Source organism: Trachemys scripta, chromosome 17, assembly GCF_013100865.1.
Source record: "Trachemys scripta elegans isolate TJP31775 chromosome 17, CAS_Tse_1.0, whole genome shotgun sequence".
NCBI lineage: Eukaryota > Metazoa > Chordata > Testudines > Emydidae > Trachemys > Trachemys scripta.
In genome coordinates, this window is record NC_048314.1 from 17,454,441 (window position 1) to 17,469,719 (window position 15,279).

General features: G+C 44.0%; 1 protein-coding gene across 1 annotated transcript in view; it reads left to right on the forward strand.

The window, feature by feature from the left end:
• Positions 1-277: 277 nt before the first annotated feature.
• Positions 278-15,279, forward strand: part of ADAMTSL2 (ADAMTS like 2) — a 45,430-nt gene continuing 30,428 nt past the window's right edge. Inside the window, 9 exon segments of the mRNA XM_034752146.1 lie at positions 278-391; positions 3,023-3,165; positions 4,636-4,711; positions 5,449-5,551; positions 7,974-8,119; positions 8,222-8,345; positions 10,342-10,422; positions 11,846-12,021; positions 14,219-14,561. Of these exon segments, the coding sequence (XP_034608037.1) occupies positions 278-391; positions 3,023-3,165; positions 4,636-4,711; positions 5,449-5,551; positions 7,974-8,119; positions 8,222-8,345; positions 10,342-10,422; positions 11,846-12,021; positions 14,219-14,561 (1,306 nt within the window).

Sequence of the window (15,279 nt, forward strand, 5' to 3'; positions counted from 1 at the left end):
TGTATAGCAATTATGGCCATTGTAAAAGTCCATCAGTCCTTTTTACAAGGGAGTGGTTCTTGCCAGTAAACAAATCCTTATTCTTATTTCTGATCACGGTTATTTTGCCTTTTGGTGCTGACACAATAAAACAGGCTAGCTGACGCTGTGCCTTCTATCTAGCCCAAAGCGCAGTGGCTCTGACACGGTAGTGTGGATCTCATCGCTAAAAATCTGCCGCTAATGAAATTACACCAGCGTTTTGAATGGCATACATTTGGGCCTGTTGCTTTACAGAATGAAAATAATCAAATGGCGCTGGAGCAGCATCTTCATCTGTGAAAGTTCTCACCTGAAGGGGACCCTGGCCATTGTCCTCTTTGTAGGAAACATTGCCTTTGTGATATCTCAGGTAAGTGTACCAACTTGGCAGGTAAAATGCTGGTGCTGAAAGGATAGCTCCGTGTTTACCTGGCAGACTGGTTTCTGAGCTCACAAAGGGAAATAGGCATGTCCCATTGAGCCCAGGTATTCTCCAGCACACACATCTTATTTTGACGCTGTGTTTTGGAATCTGCAAGCAAAGACTCTTAAACATATGCGTTAGTTATTCCACTGGCAGGTTTTCCTTCTGCAACTTGGGTCTCATTAAGAGGGAATCTCACCTTATCCACAGTGTTTACATAAAATGACACATAATTTTGCATGTTCGTTAGGTGGAACAGTTCATTCTCCCCGGTTCTTGGTCAGTTGCTAGATTTTTGGATTCCTTTTCATAGAACGTCCTTATCCTTTCTCAAGAAACACAGAATTTATCGAGCTCCGTAGCCAGGAGAGTGGATGGAAACATAACCCCCCAATGAAAAATTAATCTTCTAGCCCCCACGGAGATGATAAATCCTATGTTTATTGAGAAAGACACTTGCTCTGCATGTGTGGGTGCAGAGTGGCAATCCATTAAGATCCCAGAGTCAGCCATAGGGATGGGTGTGGATGAGCGGGAATGGTGGCAGAACCATTGCTAGCATTCTCTACTGCTGCTCCCCGATGGAAGCAGTGTGCATCACCCCAGCACCTGTTAACAGCAGTGTCATCAAAGGAAAGCTGGGGCCAGGGAACATCTCCCAAAGTGTCAGGCCATGCACCGAAACTGGATGCATTAAGTGCACCCACAGCCTTTGTAGCATCCAGGGAGATGGTTGAGAAGAGATTTTCTGTTCTCTCTTCTACTTCACCACCCATGCATCCGCACAAGGCAGGCGAGGGTTTTGCTTTGGGTTGGGAAGGTGCTGTTCCCATTGCTTTTGTAATTAAACCGAAGAACTGCTATATCGGGTCAGACCAATGGTCCATCTAGCTCAGTACTCTGTTTCCGACAGGGGCCAGTACCGGAACTTCAGGGGGGTGTACACAACAGGCCAGTTGGAGTGATCCACCCCTGCCTTCCACTCACAGCTTCTGGTAATCAGAGGTTTAGGGTTGCCCTGGAGCATGGGGTCCCATCCTTATCATCTTAGCTAATATCCATTGGTGGACCTATCCTCCATGAACTTACCTATTCTTTTTTGAACCCAGTTATACTTTTGACCTTCACCACATCCCGTGGCAATGAGTTCCACAGGTTAGTTGTGCGTTGTATGAAAAAGTACTTCCTCTTGTTTATATTATACCTGCTGCCTATTCATGTCATTAGGTGACCCCTGGTTTTTATATTGTGGGAAAGAGTAAATAACACTTTTCCCCCACATCATTCATGATTTTGTAGATCTCTGGCATATCCCCCCTTAGTGATCTCGTTTCAAAGATGAGCAACCCTAATCCTTTTAGTCTCTCCTTGTATGGAAGCCATTCCATACCCGTTGATCAACCTAACTCTTCAACATCCTGCGTTTGAATTTAGTGTGGACCAAGGATCAGAATGTACTGAAGAGTTAAGGGTACTGTCTTCATCTGGGAGGTTTTGGGGCCCCTCCTGACTCCATCACACCTCCCATTTTAAGTTAATGGGAATTCTGACTGATTGAGGACTGAAGGGGAAAACCTATGCCTCTGGGAAGTGGGTGGGGGAGGTGTAGAAGTTGCATAAATCCCTGGATTAGAGCTGGTTGAAAATTTTCTGACAGAACAGTTTTCCATTGGAAAATGCTGATTCCACAAAAATGTTTTGCAGGAATGCGTCGATTTCAACAAAATTTCATTTAAAAAAAATCAAAATGATTCATTTTAATGGGGTCAAAACATTTAATTTCAGTCTTATTGAAATGTTTCATTTTGATTTTTTGTTTCAAAATTACTTTTGCATTCTGAAATTTATTATATTATATTATATTATATTATATTTATTAAGTAAAAATAAAAATGAAATTGTTAGACTGACCTGAAACACATTTTTTCAGAAAATATCACGTCATGGGAGTTTCTGAATGTTGACGTTTCGTTCCAATTTGGAACAAAAACACATTTTGAAATTGTGGAATTTCCCACGAGACGGCACTTCCAGTTCCTGCACAGCTCTACCCCCATTGTAGTGGGAAATGCTGTGTCTCTTCTGTGTATAGGGGTCCATGCCATGGAGAAGCCACTCAGGTAGACTCCTCATCCCCTCTGCACTGTGATTCTGTGCACGAGTGTGCAGCATGGGGTGGGTTGAGGAGAACGTGGCCTGTGAGCTGCATGGATCCACCACATGGTGGAGCTGCGCGGCAGGCTGCAGTTACAGCTACCATTATGCTTGGATACTATGGTGATGGGTGCTATAGAAAACCCCAAGATAGGGAAGTTCTACAGGCAGACTGTTCAGGGTCTCTATGCCCTGTTCCACAGTTGGAGGGTGATCCCATTCCCCTAATACTCTCACCTTTCCCACACTCAAAGCCCTCTCGCTTGGGCTTTGCCCCAGAGGATCCAGTTTTGGCCCTGAGTGGGGTCTGCTGTCTTGGGGCCTGGTATCTCTGAGTGCAGAACTCCTAGTCATGCTAACTCGGCAGTGTAAATGTTTAACGCCTCTTCTCTTCTGAACATGAATGCCCGGCATTGCGAATAGGATAACGCACAGACGTCAAACAGCCTCGAAGAAGGAGCAGATGTCACGGCATACTGGTGGGGGGAGTGGACCAAATGGACAGCATGCACAAGAACCTGTGGGGGAGGTGTCAAATCCCAGGAAAGGCACTGCCTTCGGCAGAGGTACTGTCAGAATAATTAAGTGACACACGTGTACTACATGGACAGAAAATTGTAACACCATCTACCTGACCTGTTAGGCAAACTGCACAAAATTCTGCTCTCGGTCACATTCTGGCAACCCCACTGAAATCTATGGATATTAGCCTTTGGATCCCAGAGGTGAATTTGGTCCTGTAAATTACACCATAGTAAATGTGTCATTGGTGAAATGTGCTGGATTGAAAGCCCTGGAGAATGACCATCTACGTCTGTCCATAGAACAGGGACACACACACACGTGCTGTCGTGCTCCACTCCTGAGCAGGAAGGGCCCCCTCCGAGGGGGAGAAGGCTGTCACCTTGCTCTCTCCATTCAATGAACCTGCAGCCTTTCTGCTCGTGCAACCAAATAGAGTGTCTGTCAGTGCCAGTGAGACTGGGTGTTTTTATGATGTGGATGTTTGTCTTCTAGAAGCTGGGCTAAAACCACCATCTCATTCCTCTCAAGCCACTAAATTAATAGAGTCATAGATTTTAGAGCCATAAGGGACCATTAGATCATCTGTCTCACCCCCTGTATAACACAAGTCATGGAATTTCATGAAGTTATTCCTGTATATGCTCAATAACTTGTGCTTGACTAAAGCATATAATCCTGAAAAAGATCTATCTATCTATCTATCTATCTATCTATCTATCTATCTATCTATCTATCTATCTATCTATCTATCTATCTATCTATCTATCTATCTAATCACATTTCATGTCTAAATAGAGTAATTAACAAAAATTCTGTGAAAAGAACAGGAGTACTTCTGGCTCCTAAGGTCTGGTCTATACTACCCGCCTGAATCGGCGGGTAGAAATCGACCTCTCGGGGATCGATTTATCGTGTCCCGTCGGGACGCGACAATCGATCCCCGAATCGGCGCTCTAACTCCACCAGCGGAGGTGGTAGTAAGCGCCGCCGACAAAAAGCGGCAGAAGTCGATTTTGCCACCGTCCTCACAACGGGGTAAGTCGGCTGCAATACGTCGAATTCAGCTACGCTATTCACGTAGCTGAATTTGCGTATCTTAAATCGACTCCCCGCTGTAGTGTAGATGTTTAGAGACTAACAAGTACTCCTGTTCTTTTTGCTGATACAGACTAACACGGCTGCTACTCTGAAACCTGTCAAAAATTCTGTGGTGGCTTGAACTGTAACTTAACAGTTAAATAGAAGCCTATTCCTGCACCCACTGAAATAGATTGCCTTTGGGGCGAAGACTGGCTGTCTTTTTAGTAAATGTTCATAGCACCTATCACAGTGGGGCCCTAGCACACTGGAGCCTCTGGGTGCTACCGTAATAAACTTAATAAGCAATGATAGTAATTGAAGTAAATGGCATCATGGTTTAAGGCATTGCCACTATTTACGGGAACCCCTACAAAAGACAGGGAATGTAGATTTTGTTTGTCAGAGATTCTAACCATCATTTCTTTATTCAGAAGAAAGTCAGTGAGTGGGCTTGCTAACAAAACTTGCACTGGGACATCCAAAAGATACCAGCTCTGCAAAGTACAAGTAAGAATATTCTTTTCTCATTGGAAATGTTCTGAATAATATATTTTTAATCCGGATCCCTTAATACAACAGTATTTCTGGGTAGCTGGGAAACTCACAGGCATTCATCTTGCCACATGTCCAAAACCAAGTGACTGTATTTTGATTCTTGGCTTTTCGATGGCTCCCATCACTGCAGGATTTGAACACCTCACAGAACCCCTTTGTGGTAGGGAAGCGGCATTGTCCCCCATTTGACAGATAGGGGATTGAGGCATAGAAAGATGAAGTGACTTGGCCTCATTTGCAGAGTAAGCCTGTAGAAGAGCTGGAAACAGAACTCAGTTCAGCATCTTAGCCAGTTATAGCCCGTGGTTGGTGGTAGCAGCTGCACCCTATAAGTGGGGATTTTGGTTGGTGGAACTGCCTCTTTCCTTGCCCACGGGTTGTAGGACCACAGAGAAAGTTTCAAGCAGTGCCTGCACAGCCTCCCTACTCCCCCGCAGCAGAACTGCCCCAGCACCGCTGTGTGTCAGGTGCTCTGATGACAACTCCGGTGGGAGCAGAAGGAGCCGAGCTACCTTGCAGAAGGCACTCAGCACTTTGCAGTACTAGGCCCTTTAAGACATAGGTAGCAGCCAGGCTCCATGGACTGGAGCAGGCCGTGAAATGCTAATTGTGGAAGCGGCCAGTTGAGGTGTGCCAGAAACCTTTACTGCGTTTTGTTTTCATCAGGATATTAATGTATCCCATTCTAGGAGTGCCCTCCCACCGGAAGGAGCTTTCGAGAGGAACAGTGTTCATCATTTAACTCCCATGTGTATAACGGAAGAACGTATCAATGGAAACCTTTATATCCTGGTAACAAGACATTCTTTGTGTGTTCTATAACGCTTAGCCAAAATATTTGGATCGTTACAATGCTGTATTCTTCAGGAAGATTCAGGGACACCACCTGCCCAGGCTCACAGGAGCATTCGGCAGCCACAAAGCACTTGTAAAAAAAGAAAAATTACAAATTAGCTGAAAGGCTGGATCCTGCAGTCCTCTCTCGGGCAACACGCCCATTGACTTCGGTGACTCTGGACTTGCAGCTTGAGTGTTAAAGATCTAATAGACGAGAGAACATGGAGAGATGGACTGTTTCAGCCATTAGAAGCTGGTTTGCCCAAGCAAAATGTCCAATGAAGAGTTCAGTGTGGCCATGGAACTGACTCATTTCATTTCAGTGACATTTGGTCACACACACATATCACCTCTGTAAATAGCTCTCTGTTTTATCGAGTGTCACTGAAATGAAACAAGTCAATTCAATGGTTATATAGGATAAACCTGTTTAAATTGCCTGTGTGACCTTGGAGCCTACATCCCATATTCAGAAATGACTCAGGCACTTAGCTATAGATTTTTCCATCAAACTTTGGCTCCTAAGGACCAGATTTTTAAAGGTTTTTATTTAGGCAGCTAGAGATGCAGACAGGACTGAGTGGGATTTTCAAAAGCATCTAGGCATTAACTCCCATTGACTTCAATGAGAGTTAGGCACTTCTGAAAATTCCACAAAGTTCCCTATCTGCATCTTTAGTTGCCTGGATAGCTTTGAAAATGATCTTTGACAATCTGGCCCCGAGTGCCTAAGGCTCAGATTTTTAAAGGTATTTAGTTGTGGTTGCGCTCAGCATTGCAATGCCTAACTGATTTAGGAGTCTAAATCTCATTTTCAAAATAAGAGTTAGGCTCCTAAATCAGTCAGGCATTGCAACACTGAATATGGCAACACCTAAATACCTTTAACAGCCTGGGTCTAAGTCTCTTTTGAAAATGGGAGTTCGCATCCCAAGGTGCTTTTGAAAATTTTACCCATCATGACTGGGCTTTGTCTGGGGGTGCCAGGAGAACCCTTGTGTCACTCTGTGCAAGAGCCAGGGACATTCAGGGGAGCATTGGGAGCGCTTGCATCACCCTAATGGGGGCAGGGAGGAGGTGGAGCCAGAAACCTGCCACTCCTTTTACATTAAGAGTGGAGCAAGATGCACCATCCAAAAAGAAGGTGCTGCCTGCAGACCTGTACATAGCAGGGAGCACTGGTGCCTCATGCCTTCTCTTTGTCTCTCCTACAGTGATACAAGTCCATGGTGCACCCCATCCCCTGTCCAGGTCAGGCCTGTCTGGTAGAATGTGGCCCATAATATGAAGGTGGATAAATGATTCATAATCAATCATTTCTTTAGCCTCTTTTCTGTGGCCAGGTGGAAATTTCCACAAATATATTCACTATTGGAAATTATTCACTGGATAGTTTCAGTGAATAATTCTTGATCTGTAGCTGATATGCGAGCAGCTCATTGTGAGATTCTGAAAAAGGCTATTTTGAAATTCATGCTGTTGTAATGGGACATATAGGCCAGCTGGTATATTTCTGTTCCCTGACTAGTTGAGTTTAACTCTTAGAATCAGGTTTCTGGAGCAAACATGAATTTGCAATTTGCTTTCTGTGAATATTCTTCAATATCCACTTAAAATTCACTGTTTCAGTGAATGTTCCTGCCAGTGGATTTAGCCACCTGAATATCGGTGGAAAGCAAATGCAGTGGGGGGAGGGGAGTGGGGGTGAACACAGCCCAAATGAGTTAATTAACAAATTCAAATTAAAACGCGTCAAAGAGTTTGCAGTGCTTGTCTGTATACAGCTGTAAATCTTATGTTATCTCTGTGTTAGTCTACCTATTTAATCTCCATAGATATAAAAGTATATTTTAATATATATAGTTATTAGATATATAACGTGTATACGTATGACATAGCTATATATCAGGTATAGATATATTTAAGCACACATTTGTATTATACTGCAACCCCTTACATGGGTGAGTAGTCCTTACTCCTGCAAGTAATCCCATGGACTGATGTTAGCTCTATAGTTTATAAATACACAGATTTTTCAAAGCTGCCTTGGAGATGCCCATCCGCTAAGCAGCTTTGAAAATTCTCAGCCCTAATGTATATATAATTGATAACATTAGTGCATGGTATGACGTGCAGGAGTTAAGGACCACTTCCCAGTGCAAGGATTTGCAATGCTGGGCCTGTCCTGCTCTCAGAACTGCAATCCCTAATCTGGCTTCCAAACCCTGAAGATGGTAGCTCCTGAAATGTGGCTAACCGTGCAGTTCATCATACCATTGATGTTGTTATCTCTCTTAGCAGACATTAGTTGACATTGGTAGGATGAATGATTGTGTTTCTCCTGTTTTGAATCTATGTTTATATCCTTTCCCCTTAGATGACTATGTTCACATTTCTAGCAAGCCCTGTGACCTCCATTGCACCACTGTGGATGGTCAGAGACAGTTAATGGTTCAGGCTCGGGATGGAACATCCTGCAAATACACTGATTTCCGAGGGGTTTGCGTGTCTGGAAAATGTGAGGTTGTTAAACATTATAGCAAAAATATTGTCAGTAGCATTCAGAAAATTACAATGGGTGCAATATTTGCCTGGCCCTCAATACTCTATTTACCATTTTTCTAGCCAATTGGATGTGATGGGATTCTATTTTCCACCCACATGTTGGATAAATGTGGGGTTTGCCAAGGGGATGGGAGTAGCTGCACTCATGTAACTGGGAGTTACAGAAAAGGAAATTCTCATCTCGGTAAGACTTTACATTACCCTTTCCCATATTTATAGCGTATGTCTTTTAACGTAGCTTTTTTGATACATTAGTTTCAGTTTCAAAATACTACCAAATGCCCTGTTGTTTTCTGGGTTTCTTTCCTTTTTTCATGTTCTGTCTTTTCTTAAGACTGTCACTCTTATGTTTTAGGACAGGGGAAACCCTTCTTTTAAAGGATACAGGATTGAGAATTACACTGATCCAAACTCTGGGCCTCATTACACTGAATCTTGGAGCAGCAGAGTTATACAAATGGACCAATCTCAGTTTTAAGGTTTTATTTCTAGCTACCACTAAAGCGAGGAATAAAGGCTTTACCACAATGGGAAGCTAGGATACCTTTGAAAAACTAGGATTCCCGGAGTTAGTACAGCATAAAGCATTAGAGCCTAATTCTTCTTTCACTTACGCTGGTGCAAATTAGGAATAACTCCATTAAAATCAATGGTTGACATCTTCAGTTGGTGTGAATCAGCACAGCTCTATTGACTTCAGTGGAGCTACACCAATTTACACCTGCTGAGGATGTGGTCCGGCAGTTACACTGGTATCAAATCAATGTAAGTGAGAGGAGAATCAGGCTCGTCATCCTAAACAATGGTGGCTCCTGAGTGACCAGCCAAGAAATGCACCAATGTCCAACTACCAGGCTAGCTGCTGTAGCTAATAAAAGTTTTCAAATAGCCCTTCTTACAACAGTTCATTGTATTTGATCTGCAACCTACAGACTTTAGATGCAGTTATGAAGATCTCAAACACTCATATATTACCCTTAACACTTTTGAGGCTTTCTCCCTTCTAATCTACCTTCTCCACATCACAGGGTAGCAGTTCGGTACTTCTGAGGCCGTTTTCAAGATCATATTTCAGACTATTTCAAGAAAATAATTCTAGGAACCTAGGATTTTTTCCATACTGGATCTGATAACTAGTTCATTTAGCCCGATATCCTGATTCCAGTAGTGGGCAGCGGGGGTGTCTTTTCAGAAGAATTCTGGCGGGTCGTAAAGTTGTGTTAGCATGGAGAACTTTACGTGGGATTGTATTCTAGCTTGGAAAGTCAGTGCGGGAGGGTGGAACATACAGGGTCTGTGGGGGGCAACTGCTGCTCTAACCCCATAGCAAATGGCAGCCCTAATGATCAGTACTTGATGCTTCTAAATAAGGTATAACCCTCCCCACCCCCATAATATTCATAGACAAGTGTGCCTGGATCTATATGGAAAAATAATTTCTTCCTGTCCAATATGAGGATCATTTTACACATTGATGAATGTGATTTGATTTTCCTTTTCTTAGTGTGTATAACTGTAAATCTTATTATTGGTCATAACATTATTCTGATTTAATTGCATGAGAAATATAAATGGGGTGAACAGTAGGACACAAACTATGGGTTCAAAAATACTGTTAGTATTTTCCTTAGTGCAATCAACACAATTGGAGCTACATTATAAGGCAAACGGATGCTGGTTTACAAATAGTTTTCAAGATCAGTCTCAGTGTGTGAAGGTCCAGTAAAATGTGCCTTTGGGTCTGTCTCCACTGCAGCCATGTCTTCATTGCTATTATTATTTAAGCTAACGAGACCAAAGATAGCTTGCATATGTGTACATGTGCTGCAGTCACATCTCTGATTGCAGTGGAGACAGACTCTTAGTCAGAGATTGTGGGCGAGATCCTCAACTGGTGCAAACTGATGTCGCTCTGTTTAAGTTGATGAAGTAATGTCAGGTTACTGCTATGGTGGTTTTCACCCCTGGAAAAAGAAGCAGGAAAGCTACCTTATATGGATGGACGTTATAAGTAATATGATGGTTATTAATGTCTATCATTTAAAAAATGTAATTGGGAAGGATCAAATGTTCAGAAAGCCATCTTTCCTGAAAAGTGGCCAATCTTGATTCTTGAACTCATCTTTGTTCATATTATCGGTTACAAGGTTTTCCTTTCATTAATGTATAGTTTTCCATAGGCTATTCTCTGGTAACGCACATTCCTGCTGGAGCCAGAGATATCCAGATAGTAGAACGGAAAAAATCGGCAGATGTTTTGGGTGCGTATAACCTCTTGGTACTTCGCTAAAAATTGTGTGTGTGTGTATTCATTTTTTCTTTGCAAGTAAACGCATTTGTTGAGAATACATTTGCAGACATGGACCAAATCCTCAACTGGTGTAACTCGTCATAGCTCTGTTGAAGTTAATGGAGCTACACTGATTTACACCCGCTGAGTATCTGGCCCAGGCAGTTGCTTGAACTCTGAACCATTGAACAATGTATATTACTGTTGTTGCAGAAAATTGTAACAGAGGCACGTCCTTGATCTCAAATAATTGCCGTGCACCTTCATTTCTTTCTTGATCCCATGGAATTTCTGCATTTCAGTGAAAGTACATTGGCTACAACATGCACTCAGTAAAAAGCAAATATGACTTAGATGTTTGCCTCGTTGATATTGTGGTGGAAGGTGGCTAATGCCCATGACTGAATGCGGGTTTCAGATCGGTACAGGAATTGGATGGTGTGGGCAAATTGACTCTGCTCAAGTGACTCACACATATGCTTCAGCTAATGTCAGGTTCTGATGCTGCCTTCAAGCTCCATGGTTATTAGAACCATGGCTTAGGTGGCAAGATTTCCATGTGCCAAGAGAAGGATAATCTGTTTCATTTTCTAAAAAATGGAACTCCTGGTGCACAGAGTCATGAAACACAACCAGTTTGTCTACAGCAAGTGAAACCTTTATTATTTTAACATGCATATTGGGGCCAAAAGGCTACATTCAGGTTGGGCCCCCTTGGCGAGGCCCAGTACAAACATGTAATAAATGACTGTCCCTGCTTTTTACAGTCTTGCACACGTGCACAAAATACTGATGTGGAAATAAAATAACAATGGCAATAAACTTATTATGATATTGATAATGCTGACCTTTGTAAAGCACTTTGAGGTCTATGGATGAAAAACACTATATATGAGATCGGTATTATTGTTATTGCTTATTATTGTAAAATAAATGTTCATTGTGATATTAATGATGTTGAAGATATTATTATAAAACAAATATAATAACCTAAGTAAATGTCAGATATTATCATCATCCAGGAAATAAAGATACTTGAACTGTGTATGAGAAGCAAATAGCAAATAGCAACGATTAAGACATAATCAGTTTAATCTGAAGCAAGGGAGATTTGGGGTTAGATAGTAGGAAAAACTTTCTAACTATAAAGATAGTTAAGTACTGGAAATAGGTTAAAATGGAGGTTGTGGCATCTCTGTCCTTGGGAAGTTTTTAAGAACAGGTTCGTTAGACAAACACCCATCAGGGATTATCTAGGTAGACTTGGTCCTGCCTCAGCACAGGGGACTGGACTAGATGACCTCTTGAGGTCCCTTCCAACCCAACATTTCTGTGATTGCCTATTTCTTTTTCATTAGCTGAAGCTGATTACCTGCTCTCTCTGTCTTTTTAAGCTGTTGCAGATGAAGCTGGATACTATTTTTTCAATGGGAATTACAAAGTCGACAGCCCAAAGAACTTCAACATTGCAGGCACGGTGTTCAAGTACAGGCGGCCTATGGATGTTTATGAGACTGGCATAGAATATATCGTCGCCCAGGGGCCGACTAATCAAGGCTTGAATATAATGGTGTGCGCTGGCTTTTTATATTTGCAGGGATAGGAATTGCAGGAAGAGAACAGTTGAATCCTACTGATATGTTTCCTCTCGTGTGTTTCTTAACCACATTCGTACTGGTGGTCACATCCTCTGGATGCAGTCCCAGTAGCTGAGCTACATGCTGGGGATCTTTACAGGTGGTGCTTGAATTACAGGTGGGGGTGGGAAGCAGGGCCGGCTCCAGGCACCAGCCTGGCAAGCAGGTGCTTGGGGCGGCCGCTCCGGAGAGGGGCGGCACGTCCAGATATTCGGCGGCAATTCGGCGGACGGTCCCTCACTCCCGCTGGGAGCAAAGGACCTCCCACTGAATTGCCGCCGCAGATCGCGTTTTTTTTTTTTTTTTTTTTGGCTGCTTGGGGTGGCCAAAACCCTGGAGCCGGCCCTGGTGGGAAGCACCCTTCTCACAAATGTTGAAATTAAAGCAAGCCACTTGACAGTCAAGGCCCTCCTATTTCCCCCCTATAATTTGAACACTGTCCACAGGGCTTGGGAGGAAGTTTTCCTCTCCCCGGCCATAAAACAGCAGCTACTCCATGACTGCAGAGTGGCTTCTTTGCTGCTAATGCAGACATTTCCCCACTGAGTTTTCTAGCTGTGGCAAAAAATGCAATTCAGGGAGGAGCCTGTTGGAACATGACAAGCAAGGAGAGGTGAGGCAGGTCAGAACCAGATTCTCCTCTGGTATTGGATTGATAAGGCCGCAGGGAGCAGAGGTACAAGCAGCCTGCAACTTGCACTTTACATGGTAGCCCCCAGAGCAGCCCTTGATGGGGTGGGGTTGGACAGCTGAGAGTTGCATTGATTTGATGGCTCCCTGGGGCAGCCCCCTAAGGAATTTGGAAAGTTTCCCCTTGCCGTGGATGAACATCCCACTCAGTAAACTTACTCCCCACAGGGAAAGAGGATCTTGGGGGTGAGCCTGGCCCCATGTTGCTAACTAACACATTGTTTTACTGGCATCACCAGTTCAGAGAGAACACGGGAGCCTTTCAGAGGCAGATCTGGCTTTAATGAATGCTGGTTTATTAAATTATCATTTTGGATGGATGACAAGCCTGGGCATTTTGGGTGTGTGGGGGGGTTGTCTGTTCTTCTCCTTGGCATTAGTATCTCAGTCAACTGAAAAAGAGAAGACAATTGGGCCGTCAAACAAAAAACTGCCCAAATCTTAAAACACAATATTACTGCTATTATGGGTTTCACTGCAAGGAAAGGAAAGAAATTCATCCCTATGCAGAGAACCTGCACACCGGCCATGCATCCCTTAAATGGGCCTCTTTACGGGGTGAATTTCACCCTCTGAGCCAAATTCTGTCCTGGGTTCCCTATACATGGCTTGCATTGAAGACACTGGAAGCCCCTTTATATCTCAGGGAAATGATTAGCAAATAGCCATGGGACGGCTGGTGCCTTGAGAATTTTCTCCAGCACCGCATTATCAGATGTTTCTTTTCTTTTCTTTTTTTTTCCAGAAGGGATGATGGTAACAGTAATGATGGATTTCAAGGTCTGTGCAGCTTTTTCTTCAGTCCCTCAGGGGTTAAATGAGACTTAAATGGTGCACTGCCTTTGTAGCAGCCCTCTGCACAGGGGGGAATTCCCCCCACTTCTGTGGGTTTTGCAATGATCAGAATTGCGGAATGACTAATTCATAGCATGTAATTCATTGGGCAGACTGAGCTTTTGTTTTCTGTTGGCCAATTGTCTGTGGTCAGCTGATGATTTTTTTCAGAATGATTCATTATTACCAAAGTCTTTCCCCACACCTTTCATGCGAAGATCTCCAAGCGCGGGAGAGAAAAAAATTGTAAAGTATCATTATCCCCATTTTACAGACTGGGTGAATGAGGCACAGAGGGGATAAGTGGCTTGCCCAAGTCCTTACCGTCAGTCGGTGGAAGAGCTAGGACTAGGACCTAGATTTCCCAATCTAGTGCTGTATCCACTGGGCAACACTGCCAAATAATTTATGATAACTTTCTGTGGTGCCAGTTACAATAGATATATGATATGACCTCAATCCCTAATGATATGGCAAAAGGCACATTAAAAATGGATAAATAGGTACTAACCAGCAGCCATTTTGAGACAATAAGGCAAAATGTAGAATTCTATGCCAAAAATACATTACATCTTGGTTAACAGTAATTTAATTTGCTTTCTTTAGGTATGGAACCAAAACGGCAAGAACCCATCCATAACATTTGAATATACTCTTCTAAGGAAGCCACATTCAAAAATTATTCAGCCTATCTACTACACCTTTTCTGAATCCGAGAGCGAGGAGAGCAGAGAGTTCGATGGAGAAGTGCCTTTGGGGTTTAGCCAGCGCAATGCCAGCTACTTCGGGAAACTCTCCAGGGAAAGGATAGATCTGGCGAACCAGGTGTTTGGGAGGCAGGACACTGAGGAAGACCTGAACTTGAGCAAAGGTCAGGAAACCAATGAAGTTTATGAAAGAGCAGAAGCAATTGACTGTGAACCTAAACTGAAGGGCAAACAACCCAAAGGTAAGGAGGAGACCCGGACTTTGCAATGCTGCTTTTCTGAGTTTTTGTTGAGACAAGTTCTGCTTCCTTGGTTAATTTTTTTGGAATCCTGGGAGGGCTCGTACAAATGTCTCTGCTTATCCATCCTCTTTGCCTGGAGGGGGTCTGGTTTCTGGCTGGGCTGTAGGGATGGCTGCAGTTGCACATCCCAGCCGCAGGAGGCCATGGCAGTGTTTGCTTTGCAGGCTGCCTTTCTATCTCCCTCTTCCCAATGTCAGGAGGCAGCTGCAGTAGGCTCTTCCCCCAGTCCTCTCCCCAGTACCTTCCTACACCCACCCAGAACCCCTCTACTCCCACCCAACCCAGCACCCCTCTCCTCCCACCCAACTCACTCACCCCAGCACCCCCTACGCCCACCCAGCACCCAAACCTCCTCCATTCAACCCAACACCTCCCTACATCCACCCAACGCAGGACTCCTCATCCCCCATCCAATCCGCCCCCCTACTACAGCACCCTACTACACCCACCCAACACAGCACCCGTCACCCCCCACTCAACTCACCCACCCCAGCATCCCCAACCCCCTAGTACCCTCCTACACCCACCCAAAACCCCCCTACACCCACCCAACCCAGCAGCCCCCATCCAGCACCTACACTCACCCCTGCCCAGCATCTCCCATCCCTACCCAACCCGCCTCCATCCAGCTCCCCTCTATACCCTCCCAGCCTGCCCC